This window comes from Siniperca chuatsi, linkage group LG15, assembly GCF_020085105.1.
Source record: "Siniperca chuatsi isolate FFG_IHB_CAS linkage group LG15, ASM2008510v1, whole genome shotgun sequence".
Taxonomy (NCBI): Eukaryota; Metazoa; Chordata; class Actinopteri; order Centrarchiformes; family Sinipercidae; genus Siniperca; species Siniperca chuatsi.
In genome coordinates, this window is record NC_058056.1 from 18453546 (window position 1) to 18473206 (window position 19661).

General features: G+C 40.3%; 1 protein-coding gene across 3 annotated transcripts in view; it reads left to right on the forward strand.

The window, feature by feature from the left end:
• Positions 1-19661, forward strand: part of aqr (aquarius intron-binding spliceosomal factor) — a 53795-nt gene that overhangs the window by 3139 nt on the left and 30995 nt on the right. For all 3 annotated transcript variants that reach the window (XM_044167202.1, XM_044167201.1, XM_044167203.1), the window contains exons 8-23: positions 64-132; positions 300-400; positions 515-591; positions 1503-1567; positions 3888-4004; positions 4136-4249; positions 5170-5273; positions 8161-8263; positions 11923-12043; positions 12531-12672; positions 13417-13595; positions 14736-14903; positions 16745-16914; positions 17940-18181; positions 18387-18536; positions 19252-19321. In XM_044167202.1, coding sequence (XP_044023137.1) covers positions 64-132; positions 300-400; positions 515-591; positions 1503-1567; positions 3888-4004; positions 4136-4249; positions 5170-5273; positions 8161-8263; positions 11923-12043; positions 12531-12672; positions 13417-13595; positions 14736-14903; positions 16745-16914; positions 17940-18181; positions 18387-18536; positions 19252-19321 — 1992 coding nt within the window. The remainder of the gene's footprint in view (positions 1-63; positions 133-299; positions 401-514; positions 592-1502; positions 1568-3887; positions 4005-4135; positions 4250-5169; positions 5274-8160; positions 8264-11922; positions 12044-12530; positions 12673-13416; positions 13596-14735; positions 14904-16744; positions 16915-17939; positions 18182-18386; positions 18537-19251; positions 19322-19661) is intronic.

Sequence of the window (19661 nt, forward strand, 5' to 3'; positions counted from 1 at the left end):
CTGTCTCTCTCTCTCTCTCTCTCTCTCTCTCTCTCTCTGTCTGTCTGTGCGCCTGGCTCCCAGGAGGTAGATTTGATCAGAGAGCAGGTGCAGCAGCTCATCTCTCTGCCTATGTGGATGTGCCTCCTACCAGTAAGATGTCAACCCATTACCCTAATTAAGTTTTTCTGGTGGTTATTGGCGCACGCCAAGTAATGACGTTGTTTGATAATTTTGTAGAAAAGATTTGCCTCCTTGCTATGATGCTAATCCTGTGGTAAAACTGATGGTTTACTGATTTGTTTCTGTCATGTTTGCAGTCCAGACTCCAACACGAGCTTAAGAAAGTTCCAAAGCTGCAGAAGTTCTGGAATCTAATCAAGAAGAAATTTGATAAGATGGATGCTGATGCAGCTGAGCAGTAATACTATTTTCTTTGCTTGCGTGTTCAGATCTATACAGACTAGGAAATTATGTTTTGTATCCTATGAGCTTCTAAGGTTTTTCTGATGTGCTTTCTTTGTGTCTTCCTCAGGGCAAAAAAAGAGAGGGCCTTCCTCTCTTCTCTCATTAAAAAGTTTCTTGGAGTTCTCATGTCAATTCCGCCATCAGGTAAACAAGAAAAAATATATTTATTTGCCTTTGGGATTTCATAGTGTTGTTGTGTACAACTGCTTCACATGGAATCCCTTCAGCAAAAAGAATGACCATTAGATCTTGGTCCTATTTTAATAAAAAACAATGGTGCATCCCTGGTTTTGAATTCTACTTCCAAATACTGAGTAAATTTCATGATGCCACATGAGTCTCCCTGTGACTTTGGTCCCAAAACAGGTCTTTGCATGTGCTCTTTCTACCTTTCCCAGCATGATTAATGTACATAGGTGTTTCTAGAGCTTGCACAGTGTCCGACAGCACATCTCTACAGTCCAGGGCCATACTGCCAGTATGACACACGATATTACCCTTTTTTAAATCACTTTTTCAGTTGCACTACTCCCTTTCTTTCTGAGTCGTGCAGCTGCCGAAGGAGCATGTGCTCCAGCTGCCATACAGCCACCGGCACTGACTACTATGTTGTAATGCAGGCCGACACAGAGGCCCCCCACCTGAATGCTAAAAACAGAACGTGTATTTGTGTGTTTAGGTAGAATTCAAACCTGACATAGTAGATTACAATCTAAAGCCCAGCAGGATCCACATCACTCCAATGCTTGCTGCATGCCTCAACTTTAAGTGCACACACACTTATACACACCAACATGCTTAATGAGGGCTAAGGTCCCAGCATGCTACTGTGCTGGCAATGCAGTATCTCATAGTGAGGCTCACACACTCAGCATGGCACCTTAGTGTTGTCCACATGCGTTTGCTGTCCTCATATCCTTGGTGATAGCTACACAACCTATGTTCATATAGTCATGTCTGCTTGTCGGTCAGATTGCATTTGTCAATGACAACATGCATTCCCTGATCTGAAATGAAGTGCTAACCTCCATGTTTTCCTCCTCCCTTTACCGTAGGGCCTGTATGCATGGACAGAGTACATTACTGCGAGAGATTCATTGAACTCATGATTGATTTGGAGGTAAGGCACATCGTCCCATTCCAAAGCTTTATTAAGTAAATATTACAATCTTTTGCCATTTTTACTTTCTCTCCCTAGATTGGATTGCTTTATTTGAAATTTACAGTGCAAGATGATGCACTTAGTCTTAACACAGACTAGTCAGACACTCATTTCCACTGTGTATGTACACTAGAAGAGTGTGGGGCTACAGTATATTTGCTTAATCATGGTATCCTGATGAAGGAAGCGGTGTAGCTCATTTGCCTTTTGTCCTTCCCATTTATAGCTAACTCAGGTCAACGGACAGTGGATAAATGTTGACATTCAGCCCCACCCAATGCGTCTCTGCCATTACTATCTGCAAAGATGTGCAGTATTTGAAACAGTAGTCTTTGATTGAGTGTGAGAGAGGTTATTTTCAGCCTAATGGCTTTTATCATCTGGTATAAGGTGTAGAGTAATGTGCAGTGTCTGCTGGACATAAAGGTTGTGAACCTGAGACCCAGTTCCCTTCTGGAATAAGTGTTTGAAGGAAAAACGTGTTTGTTTTCTATTATTATCTAATTATTAATTATTATTATTATCCATTTTTTAAATGACCGATATCCTGTTTTGAATTAATTTTCAAATGTCTCACCTTCAATTCTTCACTTATTTGCTGTGTGCTGTTGCCTGCAAATATGAGATGAATGTCTTATTGGTGAAATACACAGTAGAGGCATATCTCAGTTGTTTAAACACACTAATAAATAATCCAAGAATATGAGTGAAAATCAGATTGTACAATTTGTCTTGTCTACTTGTTTTTAACTTGCTGAGACTGGCTGATGTGCACCTCTACTCTAATGTGGGAACAGTGTCCTCTTGCCCATTTAGACACCTGCATTGCATTGGTCTTGAAAGGGTTTTAGTTATAAGATATCTGCTCCTATACCACAGAGAGCAGCACACCAGTTACAGAGTAAGACTTCAGGAATCTCATAAAGATGAGGAACCTTTATAAACTATCATCATATTGGTTCATTTAAAAGATTTCATTAAGGAAAATAGAATTTGACATAATGTTTCAGGCAACCTTGCCAATAAGGTTGGTTATCATGAGTGAAGACACAATGTCACATAAGAGTGTTGCTCCTGCTGCCCGTACAGATCTCCTGTTACTAGCGATGGAGCTCAATAGATTTCATCTGGCTGCCTGCTGACAGGCCGGCCTTGCTGTTCCTGGCAGCGGCTAGTGGCCGGCCAGCTGACGGTCTCTAGAGACATCTCCTGCCCTTCAGCGCTATCCTTTTACAAAGCTGCAGTTGCTTGAAATCCATACTTCCCCTCTCTGATGACAACCTGAAAATTAATGCAGGGAAAAAAGAACCCCGTTTTCATACATGTCTCATGCTGGCTATCAGGACCATGTTGCGATCAAAGATGGCTGTTGGATATAAAGATGCTAAATCTGTTCTCCCAGTGTTTAGTTATCACTTGCTGCACCTAATGCCTTTGACGAGCAGTTTTCAATTAATAAAATAATATATATTTCATTTTGTTGGTATTTTGCAATTCAGTATTCCATTTCATATTCTGTTTCACAATGCAGTTTTTTTCTGGGCAGTTCCTCTTTTTCCTGCCTCTATAATGTGATAGATTGAACTCCTTTTTTGTTCTTTGTGCACCAGTCATTCGCTCACTCAGACTGTCAGTTCATCAACATGTTCAGTTTTTCTCTCTTATATTCCTACCGAAGCAGCTGTTATCTCATTTTGACATGTTTCCTCTGTACTTGCCTTCATGTCATGTTTGTGTGCTACAACGAGCAAATAAATAATGGCTATAGAAGTAGCTGAGCCAATTTTTACTTCTTCGCATCTCACTGTCAGTTTGCCTTATTGTTTGCTGTTCTTCATATGTTTTAAAACAACCTCAAGACAAGAAAAGACCATGGATTAATAAGATGTATGGATGTCATGGTCCAGATCATGGTCCAGATGCTGGGAAATGTGGTTGTTCTCGAGTCAGTTGATTTTGATTTTGACCCCTGAGAGGTGTCTGTTTATACAATACCTAATTCCTTTTTTCTGTGATGGAGAGGCATCAGACTCAGTGTGTGTGTGTGCGCAATTAATTTTTTCCTGCAAATCTCACTTGTCTGTCTTGAGTTATTGTGGTCCTGTCCACTGAAATAGAATTTATCCCCTATGTTTTTTTTTTTGTTTGTTTGTTTTGTTTTTTTACCAAATACATTTCAGTTACATACAGTTGTTGTGAGAACTTAAAGGTCAGGTATTTTAGCCACAATTGTAAGCATGTAGTCCAATACTGTAAACATGGTGTCCTGTGTGTCTAGGCCCTGCTGCCCACCAGGCGTTGGTTCAATACTGTGTTGGATGACTCTCACTTGGTGGTCAGCTGCCACCTGTCCAGCCTCACGCAGAGAGAGAAGGAGGGACACCTCTTCCGCCAGGTACAACACACTAGCAGAAGGACATGTATGCATGTGCACTTGACGTGATTGTATGCATGCACACTGAGATCCAAACCACCTCTGTTCTCATTTTCATGTGTAGTACTTGTATTATTGTCTCATCTCTGTAGTTGCTGGACATGCTGAAGTTCTACACAGGTTTTGAGATCAATGACCAGACAGGAAACGCCCTGACGGGGAAAGAGATGACCACTCTGCACTATGACAGAATCACCTCCCTGCAGGTAAATACTGTACATAAAGAGGTATAGACAGACATGCAGTGGCATATCTAAGCTACGTTCTTTGTCCTACCTGCTTTGGCTCTGCTGTTGTTTTTCATTGAAAGTGTTTTATAAAGTCACCCAATAAACACAACTTGCGTTATGAAAATTTTCACCCGCGATTCTGTTTTCACAACAGCAGGTGACCTGTGTGTGGAGGAGGCTTGTTGGTAATGACGTAGCCTATTGAAATGTTTGAAACCAACGTGGTACAGAATGACATTAGCACTGACAAGTGTGTTTACTGTTCCTTTACTTGGTCCGAACTTAAAATATCCATCGTGTCCGCATCTAACGTAATACCAGAGACTCTCTCTGTGTTTCTCTGCAGAGCATGTGCAACTGTCAGTAGACCGCAAAGGAGGGGTAGTTACTAGTTAATTGATCGCAGATGGCGTCATTCTTGGAAGGATAAAAAAATAAAAATGAAAAATGCTAAAATGGGTCGACAAATATACTTTGGCACACTGGCTAGGCCTACATGTACACACCATGGCAGTGTCTTTCTGCACCCCCCCCCCCCAAAAAAAAAAATCATTGAGCATTGGCAGCTAGATAGGCATTGCCAATTGGTTCAATCCATCGTCAATTCACAATTAAATTGAGAATCGGTCCAATCTTATGGCAGAGAGCAACATAAATACAAAATTATTCTGCCGAATCTGATTTTTTACAGTTGGGATCCTTTATCTTGTAAATGTATGTTATGCCATATTCTGGGCTATTTCACTTTTTATTATGTTTTTCCATAGTAATTTTTGATTCACTTATCCTGGTCAAGGCAATGTAGTATATGTAATGATGAGTAATATATTTTTACAGTGATGGTGTGTATTTGGGCATCAGTCTGAGTGTTTTGCTCTGTGTCTTCTGTCTTGCAGAGGGCAGCTTTTGCTCATTTCCCAGAGTTGCAAGACTTTTCTCTGTCCAGCGTAGCAGCAGTAGACACTCGGGAATCCTTGACCAAACACTTTGGGCATCTCAGGTAAATCCAAAACATCCATAATGAATCTTGAAACGAACAAGTGCACTTGCAGCTTTTCAGTCAAATCATGCATACCCTCCATCTGTGCACTGAGTACAATTACAGTGAATGGTTAATACTAAAATGCTGTAGCACCAGAGGGCTGTTTTAACTAACAGGACTACTTCCTGATGTGTAAATGTACTGCATATCTACCTAGAGGTGGGTCACCCTTTTTGCTTTTTACCATTCTGCCTCATGTACAAGTACTTACTATTTCTGCTTTATGTCCTTAAGAGAACATGCCATAATTTCTCAAAGTGCTGTTGTTGACAAAAGGTTGACCAAAAACAAACTTTCCTCAATTCATCTGCAGATTCACAGATCTGACCTTTTTTATTAAGGTTCTTCTGATCACCGAAACATACAAGCCCCAGTTAAAGTACACATGCAGACTACCTTTCTTGGCCCTATGTTGCAGTATAGAATCAGCACTCCCACTACTGTCTGACTTCCCTGCTAAATGGCAGCTAGTGAGCCCTTGAACAGGCAGCTGGTACCAGCCAGAGAGAGCGGCACGCCTCATTAATTTAATCGATTTGCAGTGGCTTGAGAATAAACTCTTTGAACAGCTGTGTTTGTCAGATCATATTAGCTTGCCAAAGAGCCAAAAAGCACCCTCGCTTTGATGAACTGATATGGGTGTGGTTTTTTAACTAGTGTGAAGGGGAGTGAAAAGACATTGATTTATTGGTAATTACTTCAGGGATTCTAACCTTTCTTGGCATTTGATATAATGAAATTTTAAAATTATTGAACCAAGCTTTTAAAGGGTCTTTAAACCATCATGTTTTGGCTCTACAACACACTCTAAGTGAGTGACTGATTACTTATTTGTTTGTACAGTATGTGATGTCTTTATTTGTCATGGTTGCTCTGAGGTGCTGTGTTGGAACAACACAAATTTCCTCTTTGCAGTCGATGTTTGTATATCTATCACCTCTTTTTAACTTCTGTAGTGGATTATAATGCTTAAAACCCACACTAAGTTTCTTTGAGTCAGGAAGCGGGTTATGAGCTGAGCTGAATCAGGTAAAGACTTAGCTGAACCATTTCATGTATTTCTAGAAGCTCTGCTCCTTTTCCCAGAATTAAGGTTTTGACTATAGCAGGAACTGCATTGTTCCCTGCTCCGCAACTGTCACCAAAGCAGCTCCTGGGTAACTCCAAATATGCCGATCAGATTTAACGAGGCACTTTTCATCCAAACAACTCACGCTAATGCCAGTTTATTCCAGCTGCACTACCCACGGGCTAAGCTCCCAGTCACCCGCCGCTCTGAATTTATCCGCTAAGTCCCCCAAACACACAAACACAGCATTATTGCACAGCCTGCCCACACATATACACACCCATTCTGCCACATATACACAGACATACACACACAGAGACACTTCTTTCAGTTTCATAAAATGTGTTGAGTGTCATTTCAGGCCAAAAAATGAATTGACTACAACATCAAAGAGTATGCATCACTTTGTGAAATGCAAGCAAAAATTGAAGAGAATCATCACTACTGGAAATGTCAAAATAATTGGTGTAATTAGTTCTGTGGATTAGTTACTGGGGGCGTGGGCCTGTTATTGGAAAGGGTGTTTAGATTTTATGATTCCACTTCATTGAATCCTGGTTCCCATTCTGAGGATATTATGTGACTTAAGAAAATAAAACAAAATATGGCGAAAGCATAAACCACATTAATTTTCAGTAGATTTAGGCTGCCATAAAAGCATGTTGTCTCATGTTGTGATTGTGTGTATTGTCTAACTAGCTGAATGAAAGGGCCCTTAACTGACCAGGTAATGTGTTAGGTAATTTGTTCTTTGCGAAAGTGATAAAATTACACATTAGCTTGATAATGTTGCTGTTTAATGGCTTACCCAAAATCTGAACATCGGTCAAGACAGCCTTCATGCTATAGAGTAAACTTACTGTAGACCAGTTTCTTTAATGTTCCCATCCTTACCTTACCCTGCCAGTAGCTCAGCTGTCAGTCATGACCTGGTCCAGTCATCTCCATTACTCAGAGTGAGTTGTTGTGCTGCTGTTATTTTGTTGCTAAGGCAAGGAATGTCCACATGACCTATGCCAGGTCATCCACTGGGCCACCAGACTGCAACATTGGCAGAATTGCCACTCCACTGCTCAAGCGTGGCATCACAAGTAGCAAAATGTATGCACATACACGGATGCAGTCGGTCAGTGCCACGTGTGGCTGTCAAGGCCTGTCACAATGTGTCCAGGCCATGTCCTTCGTTGTGTACCAGACCCTGCCTTTGTCACAGTGTGTCACCCTGATTAAAACAGGTCTGTATGCAGAGAGCCATGCCTCAGCTTTCCGAGACGGAGATGGGCTTTGATTTTCATAATCCTGTCGCATCAGTGCGCCCCGGCCCCTTAACACACACATGCTGACAGAGCAGGAGTGCTGTGTCAAAGCAAAACGAAGTACTGCTTTATGCTGCAGTGCTAACAAGCACAAAGAATTTGATACGGCTGTGTATATTCACGCGTATAGTGGTGTCGCCATTGCCATTAGAAAAATCTTTCTCAGAAGAGGCTGGACCTTCACATGATTTATTTTTATAAATATGATGCACCAAAGTAATGATACATAGTCAGAATGTTGTTGTTTTTTATCATTGTAATATGAATATCAAATTTTCCCTGTTGTAATCTTAATCTTCACCAATTAAGTCATTACCAAATGATTGTCTTTGGACAGCAATTAGTTATTAGCTGCTTATTGTCATCCCTGCTCTGGATAAGAGTGTCAGCTAAATGTGTAATTTGCAAATGCAAATTTTCTATCTGACTAACCACTTGTTTATCTCAACTTTCTCTGTAGTCCTAACACGCTCCACCAGGTGGCCTCGTATCTGTGCCTGCTGCCAGAGCTGCCTGAAGGGCAAGATACCACCTATGAGAAGGATGTTCTCCTTGAGTTGCTGGTAAGTGCACTCTTGGCTTTTATGAAATTGTCCATGTGGGCATTTGAGTTGCTTTTGAGGTCTTTGTGGCAGAAATCTGTTTGTTTGTTTGTTTGTTTTTTTTATGTGTGTGTGTGTGGGGGGGGTAGCTATTACAGTGGGATTTAATAGATGATAAAGAATAATTGATTACATCTGTTACGGTATAATCTTGGATGGAAATGCAGATCGGTATTAGTGACATATGGCCTGTGAACATGAGCAAGCATATGGAAATCCAGAATTTCTCAGTTCAAATTTATAAACTAGCACCATATCTTTTGCTGCATGTGATCCTATTGCTAAAATATTTATCCCAGACAATATTTAATGCCACAGACTAAGGGTGCTCTGATCAGGATTTTTGGGGCCAATCACCGATCACTGGAAGCACTATCGGTCAATCGCTGATCACGGGGTCTATTTGAAACCTTCTATTTATTGTGTAGCATTATTTATTTATTTATTTAAAGTGGTCTTATTACTCTTTTTGGCTTTTTTCCTTTCCTTTATTGTGTTATATATCTTTTTTGTGCATGTAATGGGTTTGCAAAGTGAAAAAGCCCAAAGTTCACCCCAAAGGGAGTTACCCTCTCCCACAGAAAACTCTGCTCCTTAACTGCCTGAAAACAGCTCGATTGTATTCCAGCCTTTACTTCCGTAACATATCTATGTCACTATGTAACACGCATCATAATGCACTAATTGAGCAGTTTCCACAAGTACACCTAAATATGAAATTAAAATATTGTTAGATACCCTCCAGACAGTCAATTGACATGAAGTTGTTATTGTGATGTTGAGACTGTGCACAGTTAAAATGTTACGTATGAAAGATAAATTAGTTACAAATTAATAACTTACCACTTTGAAACTTCTTCCTCCAGTCTCGGTTGTGAAGCTGGCTCGAGTTGTTCTGCCTGTGTTTCGGTATCAAACTTGGGCACGATCATGCATGGCTGAACCAAAGCCATAGTTACCGGCTGAAGCGGCTTTGTTTTGGATCACACTACCTTGCTCGTCAGTACCCGCCCTACTCTGCTTCTGATTGGCTAGTAGTCCTTACCTAGGTACTGCACATCTGCAACTCCCAACAAAAATGGAATAGAAGTGAGATGCCTCACATGGTAGCTAAAACGGAGCGTTCAAGACACAGGGTGAAATGAGGTGCTGCAGTACGAGAAAAAAATATGGTGTTTTTTGAAAATTAAAACATGTCAACCTATTTTGGTACAACCCCAAAACAAAATTATGAACCTGAAAATGAGTATAACATGACCACTTAACTATTCTTAACAATGTTGTATATTGTATATAAGTATTAAAATTAAGAGATGAGAAAGATGTTTATTTATTGGCAGGCAACATGTGCAACATATTCCACTGTCTCTCTTAGAGACACAACTTAAACCACAGCAGCCTACGCTTGGTTATTGGGAGCAGTTTAGAGCTTAACAAATATACAGTGATTCCCACAGTATGAGTGTAACTGGGGACTTATTTCACCATTTTAATCACACACACACATCTACACCTCTGGTCTGCACACACACCAGCTTGCCCCGCCTCTTTGTTTCTCTCTCCCTTGTGAGGGAAGATCTTGAGATATTTGTGTATACTGTATGTGTCTGCTCTGTTGACTTTCTTCGTCAGCAGTATGTTTTATAAAGTTGGCCAAAAACACAACTCCTGTTTTGGATTTTTTCACCTGCGATTCCGTTTTCACAATAGCACGTGAGCCACGTGTGGAATGACATTGGTACCAACCAGGTGTGTTCACTGTTCACATCTGATCAGCTCTTCTGATCGGCCTTTGGAGACCACCGATCAAACTTTTAGAATGAATAGTGGCCGATTATGATCGATGGCCGATCAATCGGAGCACCCTTACCGCAGACATTTGAATTGATTAGATGGAAATTGTTTAGTTGTATGAGGGAATGAAGCAATACTTCAGGCACTATGTGCTTGTCAACTGGCAGTATAAGAGATGCATAGTTGGTATTGGTGCAATATAATATAAGCAATGTTGGTGAACAGTTATTTTCCAGAACAATTACTGGCCAGTCAGTGCTATGGCATAATAGGTTTTGTGTTTCTCATTTTAAAGTCATTAATTTAAGCTCTTGACCTTGAAATACATATAGTATCCCCTCTTCACTGCCTGTCCCTCTTGAATTTGCCTTCTAATCCAATTACTGCTTTATGTGGGCATTTGTGTGACGTAGGGTGATTTGAAGACAATGCCGATGAGAGAGAGAGAGCCATTGTTTTCCCTCTGTTTTTTTTTTCTTTTTTTTGGTGTCTCTTGAAAGGCTAGAGCTAGTTTGATTGTGCTTTGGTTCCCCTTCCCTTGCTCTCCCAATTTTCATTTTTAAAACCCCTCCAGGAAACTACTGGAGCCTTGTCCCACTAGTCTCCCCAATACACACTCACACATGTGCTGTAGACCTCTTCATCAAAGTGGGTGTTTCAAGGCTGTCCTGCGGTTATTCATAATTACCCACTCGGACCCTCCCCAGGTCCTCTTCGAGAAGCGATGGAGAAGAGCTGTTTCATAATTATCTGATTAGATTGCTGCAGGAGACAATGTCAGGGGACTCATTTGTGCCTGCCTGAGGTTGCCCCCAACAACCAACATCTCTGACCATGTGGGTTTAATAGGAAGGGGCCACAGGACTAGAACTCTGCCACACGGTATCAAAACAATCATACTTGCTGCAGAGAACATACTCATAAATATGCTTAGGGAGGAGGAGCCATTCTTTTTGAGAGGTAGTACTGCTGTTACACTGCTGTTAGGCTGTTTACTTCCTCTGGTGGAACAGATGAGCTGGTTTGTATTCTACAACAGATATCACTCCCCTTGACATAGTAAATCATTTATGTAATTTAGAGAATAAAAACACAATGGCAACATGATTGTGTGCATATCAACAAAACCTCAGTAGGACAGGTGCTCGGTTTAAAAATTAATGCAACAAAATAGAGAGATATCCACACACCAGACTAGAAGCTTCCTCTTTACTAGCAATGTTTGACAAAATTGTTCTTCTTCAAGCAAATACCTACATGAAGGTAATGAGTGGCGTGTACTAGAGGTGAAACGATTTGCCGATTAGTCGATCAACAGAAAATTGAGCTGCAACTGTTTTGACAATTAATCGTTTCAGTCATTTTTCAAGCAAAAATGCCAAACATTATCTGGTTTCAGACATAAACACATGTAAACAAATGATATCCCAGTTTGATAATCCAAAATATATACAAATGTTTAGCCCTTAACATAGCCTTTATTTTTATGCTCATTTTAAAGCGCACACATTTTAAAACACATTGGCCAACAGAGGTCTAGCAGCAGAATTACATTGAGGATCATGACAAGTGATAAAAGGCTTCAGTTAAACCAGCCGTTTACTGTTGGTGTGATGTAACAGATTTGTTGAGTGACCTGATTTTGTGGAAATGTTTTTTCTTTATTCCCTGATCTCTTTTCTAGTAAAGGAGAAGATAAAGATCCTGAGACACTGAGCCAAAGGGGCAGAGGTGCATTTGTTCATTAACCCAATTTCTCTCTGTCTGTGTCTTTGTTCTCTCTGTCTCGCTCTCTCTCTCTCACTGTTTGCCACATGCAAACACAGGTGTCCCGTCATGAGCGCAGAATCTCTCAGATTGAGCAACTTAACCAGATGCCCCTTTATCCAACAGAGAAGATAATCTGGGATGAGAACATCGTCCCGACGGAGTACTACTCAGGCGAAGGTGTGTGCTGCGTGTGTGAATTGTGTTTGTCTGTGATTGTCTCTGTGTCACTGTAACATGCACTCGAGCGCACATGCTAATTTCAGTGTCTAGCCAGTGTCTCATACTCGCAAGTATATACCCACACCTTGTGTTATCCCTTATCCTAAGGGCACTCATCTGGCACTGAACTGGCACCTCTCTCTTGGGGAATCCTCTTTAGTTGGCAAGGACACCTTCAACAACACTGACCATTCAAACAACCCTTAAGCATATTGCTCTTTGGCCGTAACATGTAGACTTTCAGTAGTCTGTGTAGAAGCAACAATTTACACAGTTGATATTACAGAGATCACTACATATAACTTTGGCCATTCAACCCTTTTTTTGTAATTGTATAGAAAAAATAATTACAACCTTTTTAATTGACTAATTGTAAGTGTGTATGTGTAATTACTCACATATTTAGATTATTAGTCACTCTGTCTATTCATTTGTTTCCTTTCAGGCTGTCTAGCATTACCTAAGCTGAATCTCCAGTTCCTGACCCTCCATGACTATCTGTTGAGGAACTTTAACCTCTTTCGTCTAGAGTCCACCTATGAGATCAGACAAGACATAGAAGATGTTGTGTGGCGTATGAAACCATGGTGAGATGTCCTCAATTCTGTAAAGCTACAGGAAACATGATCCTGAACCTCTTATTGTTCTTATTGTTGTTATTCTTGGTACGAAAAAAGAAATTTCTCAGATTTCAAAACTAGTGGTTTATGGTGTTTGAACATGTATTAATTTCTGTTAATGTCACATACCTCTCTTTGAAATGCCAGAGGTCTGTTATGTTAGTGAACATTGGATAAAAAGCCCTTCTTGAGCTAAAGGCATCAAGATTTATTTGTCACATACTCATATTTTCAATATGTGCAGTGAAATGCTGGGCGTAGATACTTAAGAGGAAGTGGTAAAAGGGTCATGTGCAATAATATTAGTTAGAATAAGATTAAAAATATTATATAGCGTGTCTGGTTTCTTTTTCTGCCTAAGTAGAACAAATTTCTACCATTAACTCAACTATAACTCACTTTGTCTTTTTACTAAAATGAATGAAGATTTGTATCCTCTGTGTACCTCTAACATGGTGGCAGGGCACATTGATAATATTTTATTAAAAGACTGTGACATTTGGTACACCACATTTGGAAACCCATTGCTTAACATAATAAGTGCTCCCATTATGTCAAGTGATGTAGCAACTTGCTTGTTGTTCCTGCAAAAGTAAATAAGTAAGCAGTAGTGCCATGTGCTGCCCTAAATCCAACTCAATCTTTGAGTCAATCTCGACAACAGCCCACAGCACTTGTCTAACTTCTTGTTGTGTCTGTCCCTCTACATAGGCAATCAGAGTACGGTGGAGTAGTGTTTGGGGGCTGGGCCAGGATGGCTCAAACGATCACCTCTTTTTCCATAGTAGAGGTTGCCAAGCCCAACATTGGAGAGAGCTGGCCTGCCCGTGTGCGAGCTGATGTCACCGTTAACCTCAATGTACAAGATCATATCAAGCATGAGTGGGAAGGTAATAGTATGTGTGTGTCTGTCCATCATTGGTATATCCTTTTTAGTCAATATTTTTTATGTATTTTCATCCCTTTTTTTATTTTCTGCTCTACCATTTATATTGCTTATGCCAATCTAGCTAACCTGCATTCTCTATTTATGTTTTGTTTTTGTTTTTTATTCACAAAGGATAATGTGAATGGAAAATTAAGAAAAAATTATTTGATCACAAAACACATCCTCATACACCTTTTGACTATTATACACTACTATATCACCACTATATCACTACCATCCCCTTTCATTTTGCCTTGCTACTCCTTGTCTTTTCTTCTTTTGTCTCTTATTGTGTCTTCTAACACTCTTCCTAGTAAGCAGTTTATAACCTCCATAAAGTCTACCCATACCACTCTATTCCAGCCCACTGGGCCTTGACTCATGACCCTTACCTACCTCATGTCTCTATGAAGACATGCTATTTCCGTGTAGCCTCTACCACTGAGCCTCTTTGTTTTTTATTTTCTCATCGTTTTCCTCTCCATCTCTCTGTGTGGCTGATAAGGGCACTGTAGATAATATTAACAGGAGCTTGAAAGACATTGATTCACTGGGAACATAGAAAGCACAATGAAGCCTTTGGCATCTTTATCCTATATCTTTCTCTCCAGAGATATGTTCACACACCAATGTATGCCAATGGTGTATTGCAATTAATATAGAAAATAAATTGTTTCTTTCAGTGGGCAAGTGTTGTAGAAGTAATGGAGTGATCACTGGACTTTTTTAAAGTAAGCCTAATATAGCCCAAATTGATGTCTTCACTTTCTTTATACACACTTTTATGATTTTACTTTCTTTCTTGTAATGCAGTGGGGGTATGAAGTATTACTTCCTTCCATCCACTAGCCCTTTCCCCATAGTATAGTTAAAGCTTCATGTTTTAAAGATCAGGTAAATGCTGACAGGGTGGTTTCTCTCTCATCTTCAGACTCCCCCACACTACTACTCTCTCATCCCCCATCACCTCTCTTTCTCCCTGCGTACTTTTCTTTTCTTCTTTTCTCCAACTATTTCTCTGTCTCTCTTTTTCTCTCTCTTTGTTTCTAAAACCCCTTCTTTCCTTCGCTCTAACCCGTCTCTCCATCCTCTTTCGCTATAGGGCTACGGAAGCATGACGTTTGCTTTCTGATCACGGTGCGACCCAACCTGCCCTACGGCACACGCTTCGACCGGCGTCAGCCCTTTGTGGAGCAGACTGGCCTGGTGTACGTGAGGGGCTGCGAGGTGCAGGGTATGCTGGATGACAAGGGACGCGTCATTGAAGAAGGTATGCTCATATGTGCCCCTGCCTGTGTGTGTGTGTGTGTGTATAATATATATACACACACATACACACACACACAACAATGACACATGACATCCATCCACCCATCATACCGCCTATACACAATTATCCCCACCAACAGATCCTCGGGAGAGGGTCAGACTGGTGTTGCCATGGTGACAGTCACAGAGAGACCTGACCTGTTCACATTAACATTCCATTAACTTGAGGTCGACAACAACACCTGAGAGCTTTGGACCCTGCCCTCTGCTTTATTTATTGGATTTAACTGAAGAGCTGCATTGGCTATATCTGGATATATGTGCTTCTGTAAGAGAACACAGAATGTGATTGTCCTGCAGAATACAGTAATGTGTCATATAGGAAACACTCAGCTCTATCTCTGAAACACATTGTTGCCAGCAACAATGTGATCTAGCATTAGAAAACATATATGAGCACAGCATGAAATTTTATCTGTAAGCTACCATACTTCACTAATCAAAGCCTCAAAATTTGCTGTCATCAAATATAAGACTCAGAGAGTCTGTTTTGTGTGTGTATCAACATAGGAGGAATCCTCTAGACCAAATTAAAATCTCTGGTCTTTCCTGGAAAGTAAAATATGTTTATACAGTAACATGATGTCGTGTTCTTCCCCACAGCCCAAAGCAGTCCCTCTGAGCGGTTGGTTCACCTAAGTTAGCCTGCAGCTCTATTCTAAGTGTTTCCCCTGTGGGAACATGTGTCCATGCACTGAAGCACCCTTTTCCCTATCCACTCTCATCTGTTTGGATTAAATATGCAGACGGCAGGGCTTTCTAAATAGACATGCTGCCAGGGAACATGCCCTGCCAATGTCGGCTTGGTTAAACTTTTAGATCCCCAACGGGGCTAAGTGGTACTCTGGCTAACTGGGTGGTGTTGTGGTAAATCACTTGCCACGTGTGGGGAGACACAAGTGGAGAGGTGTATTTTGGGACACTAATAATTGATTCACATACTGTGTTATAAAAACTGTATTGCTCAAAGATGGAATATTTGCATAAAATATGTTCCAAACAACAAACTCCTTTTGAGTTAAATGAGCAAATGCAATGCATCGCTGTTTAAATTAGGTATTGATTTAATCCCACCTTTTAATAACTGACAGGTTAATACAACGGCACATACTTGTTTTAACTGCTGACACACCTTGGCCCAGCTCTCCACATTGTTATCCCCTTGTGTTGAGGTTGTAGCTTCCACTCTTAAGCCATCTCCACACTCATTTTAGTAAGGGGGATTTGATGATCCCCACATAGCTGTACGCATTTGCACACAGACAGACACACAAATGGATGGGCACACACATACACACACCAGAGGCCAATGGGATTGAGTTTCACTCTCCTGCTCTGTGCCCTGCAGCTCCTTACAAGAATCTATTTAGACATCTGTGAAAGCTGCACTTGCTGCACCACTCAGGCTCCCTATGGGAGGAAGCCTAAAGCCTGTGGCCTGTCAGTCAAGCGTCTACATGTAATTCCTGTTCCTGAGGAGTCATATTACTGTAGCAAGGCAAGCCAGGGTGAGCTCTTTTTTAAAGGGTTTTATTTTTTTAATGTAAGGATTCGATGGAAATTATTACTCAAATCATGGTTTTAAAATTAGCTGATTTAGATTCAGTTTTAATATTGACCTTTGTCCTTCTAAAGTTTTGCTCTAACATTTTATGTTAGTTTTGTGTTTTACTTTTTTGTCTTTTTTGTTGAACACTTTGTACTAGTGATTTGAAAAATAACATTTAGATTTATTACTTCTATATTTATCTAACAAATATTCTCCCCACCACTCTGGTCTAGGACCTGACCCAAAGCCTAAGCTGCGTGGAGACGCCAGAACGTTCCGTGTGTGGCTGGACCCGAACCAGTATCAACAGGACATGACCAGCAGTATTCAGAGTGGCACTGAAGACCCATATGAGACTTTCAACGTCATCATGAGACGCAAACCCAAGGAGAATAATTTCAAGGTTTAGACTACACACTGAAGCACACAGATTAGCCCTCACTGTACATTGTATTTGAGTGCTATATCTTCAGACCTTGAGCTCTGCTCCTACCAACACCACCCCAGAGTGATGTATCGCACATATTATACTGTCTTGGGTATTGCAGCTGTAAGGTTGGGGCCAGGGCAACTCTGCGATTACCACCTACTCAAGGCTCTACCAATGAGAGACACTTCTCACTGGTATTCATGTGATATGTACCTCCACTTCTCTCTCTCACCTTTAAGAATCCCCTTGCGGCAGCAAGTCAACATTGTATGGTATACTGTTATGTGTTCTGTAGGAAAAGCATTCTTATATTGTCAGTATAACACACAGTTGCCCTCAGCAGAACCCAGCTGTTAAAAAAGGTTAAGAAAGGTAAATCTATGTTGATATTTTCACAGATCATAGTGAAGTTATCCATACGAGTTGTTGAAACCTGTGTGAAACCCATCTGTCTTGTTGTTTTGCTCCATTTTGTTCAACAATTTTTTTTAGAATGTTAATCATGCACAAAACCCTTTTGCGTCTTTTATTTGAGAGCTTCTCATTACGGCTTTGTCAAATCTGCTATTCCTAATTCCGCACACCCATTTCTGTCTTTCACAGCCCGAGCAATGACAGATGATTTTGAAGTATTTCTTTTTTTTATGAATTTGAAAAGCACAGGAACTAATGGGTATTCAAGAAACATTCTTCTCCATCTTTGATGTGTGACACAGATAAAAGTAAACATATTTCCCTACCCAATGTTTGATGCTCAGGGTATTAGACAGTTTGCAGCTCATTAAAATATAATTGACAGACATACAAATTACCTGCTGTCCCATCAGCCCACCACAAAGCTATTCTTATCCAGCTAAACCACCTCTTGTGGGATGGCTGTCTGTTTTCTGATGTGCCTCATTCAGTTAGATTTTTCTCCTTCAGATTATTATTATTATTTTTTACTTTGCAATCCATTGGTTTGATATGTCACATATTTCTCTGTCTCTCTGTTTTAGGCAGTGCTAGAGACCATCAGAAACCTGATGAACACAGAGTGTGTTGTGCCAGACTGGCTTCACGACATTATCCTAGGCTATGGTGACCCAGGCAGTGCCCACTACTCCAAAATGCCTAACCAGATCTCCACGCTGGACTTCAATGACACCTTTCTGTCCTTGGACCATTTACGTTCGTGTTTCCCTGGGTACACCATAAAAGTCACAGAGGAGAACCCTGAGCTGCAAGTCTTCCCTTTCAGGTGAAAGTCAAAGATCCAATAATCAAATCATAAAGAGATAGGTTGAGGTTGATTTACCCTGATCAAAGTAAATGTATAGACATTAGTATTTTACTTACTTGCTGTTGTATCATTTGCATACTAGATACAATTGATGTCACAATACTACATATTATACTATGGCCATAATAATCCCTCTTTTCCCCTCTTCCTTTTACTTTACCAGAATCAAGTTTCCCATCTCAAACAAAACCGACAAAGGGAAGAAAAGAAAGGCTGATGAAGAAGTGGAAGACAAAGAGGAAGACATGACCTTGATCGTTGAGCCCTATGTCACCCTCAACCGTGGGCCATATCCCTACAACCAGCCCAAACGGTGAGAGGTCAAGGCCAAGACTCAGGCCTTCCCGTTGACAGCATAACGAGATTAGGGGTCAAAAAGTCAGTGAAGTCAGTGTACTGACCTTTTTAAAGGTAGTTACACCTTAACTAGCACTCTAACCACAGCATATAAAGTACATAATAGGTGTATATTATATAGTAGCAGACCTTAAATACTTAACCTCTACCCAATGCATGCTTTCAACAAAAAACAGTACAGAGGCATGAGTCAAATGCTTATTATAGGCACCCTACTCTGGTCCTGACTATTTTGATTTGGTTGTCTCTGGTTGTTTCCATGGTATCTCTTCTGACTTGTTTGCCATGTAATGTTGTGGTGCTATTTTGGTTGTTTGGTTGCAATTAAAGGTGAACAGAAAATGCTTTAATATTCCTGTACTAATTATAACACTAAAAATAATTGCCCTTCATGAAAATTTAAGATTCATCTGGTGTTGTTTTAGCATTTCCAGTTTGTACTTTGATATTTAAATCTTGATAGCAACAACATGTCCATGGGGATGCCCTGACTTAACAATCTTTAAAGAAAAAAACATCACAACAAAACTTACGGCATTAAGTATCTGTTTTTAAAAAAATAAATAAATAATGAAAGCATTTGAACACAAATATGATCATGCTGTCAAGGCTATTCACTATATCCGACTAATTACTTCATTAATATCAGCAAAGTACATTTTGTCTTACAGGAATACAATTCAGTTCACTCCTACTCAGATCGAAGCCATTCGAGCCGGGATGCAGCCAGGACTCACCATGGTAAGGACTTGTGTTTTATTGTATATGTTTCTCATATAAGTTTCAAGATTGAATGGAAGCCACCCAAAGAAAATCTGCAGGATATAAATTATCTATTTGACATAGAAAATGGCAACATTTCAACAGACTCCAACGAATAGTAATCATGGATAGATATCCATGATTACTATTCGTTGGAGGCTTTCATGAATACTTGTCTAGTCACCCTGTACCTAACTATTGGTCCTTGGAAGATTAAGTTGATAGCAATACAAAAAAATTACTTTATTTAAACTTTAACACCGCACACAACCTAATATTTCATTTCGTTTTTCGTTTCTAACTTTATTCTGTAAGTAGC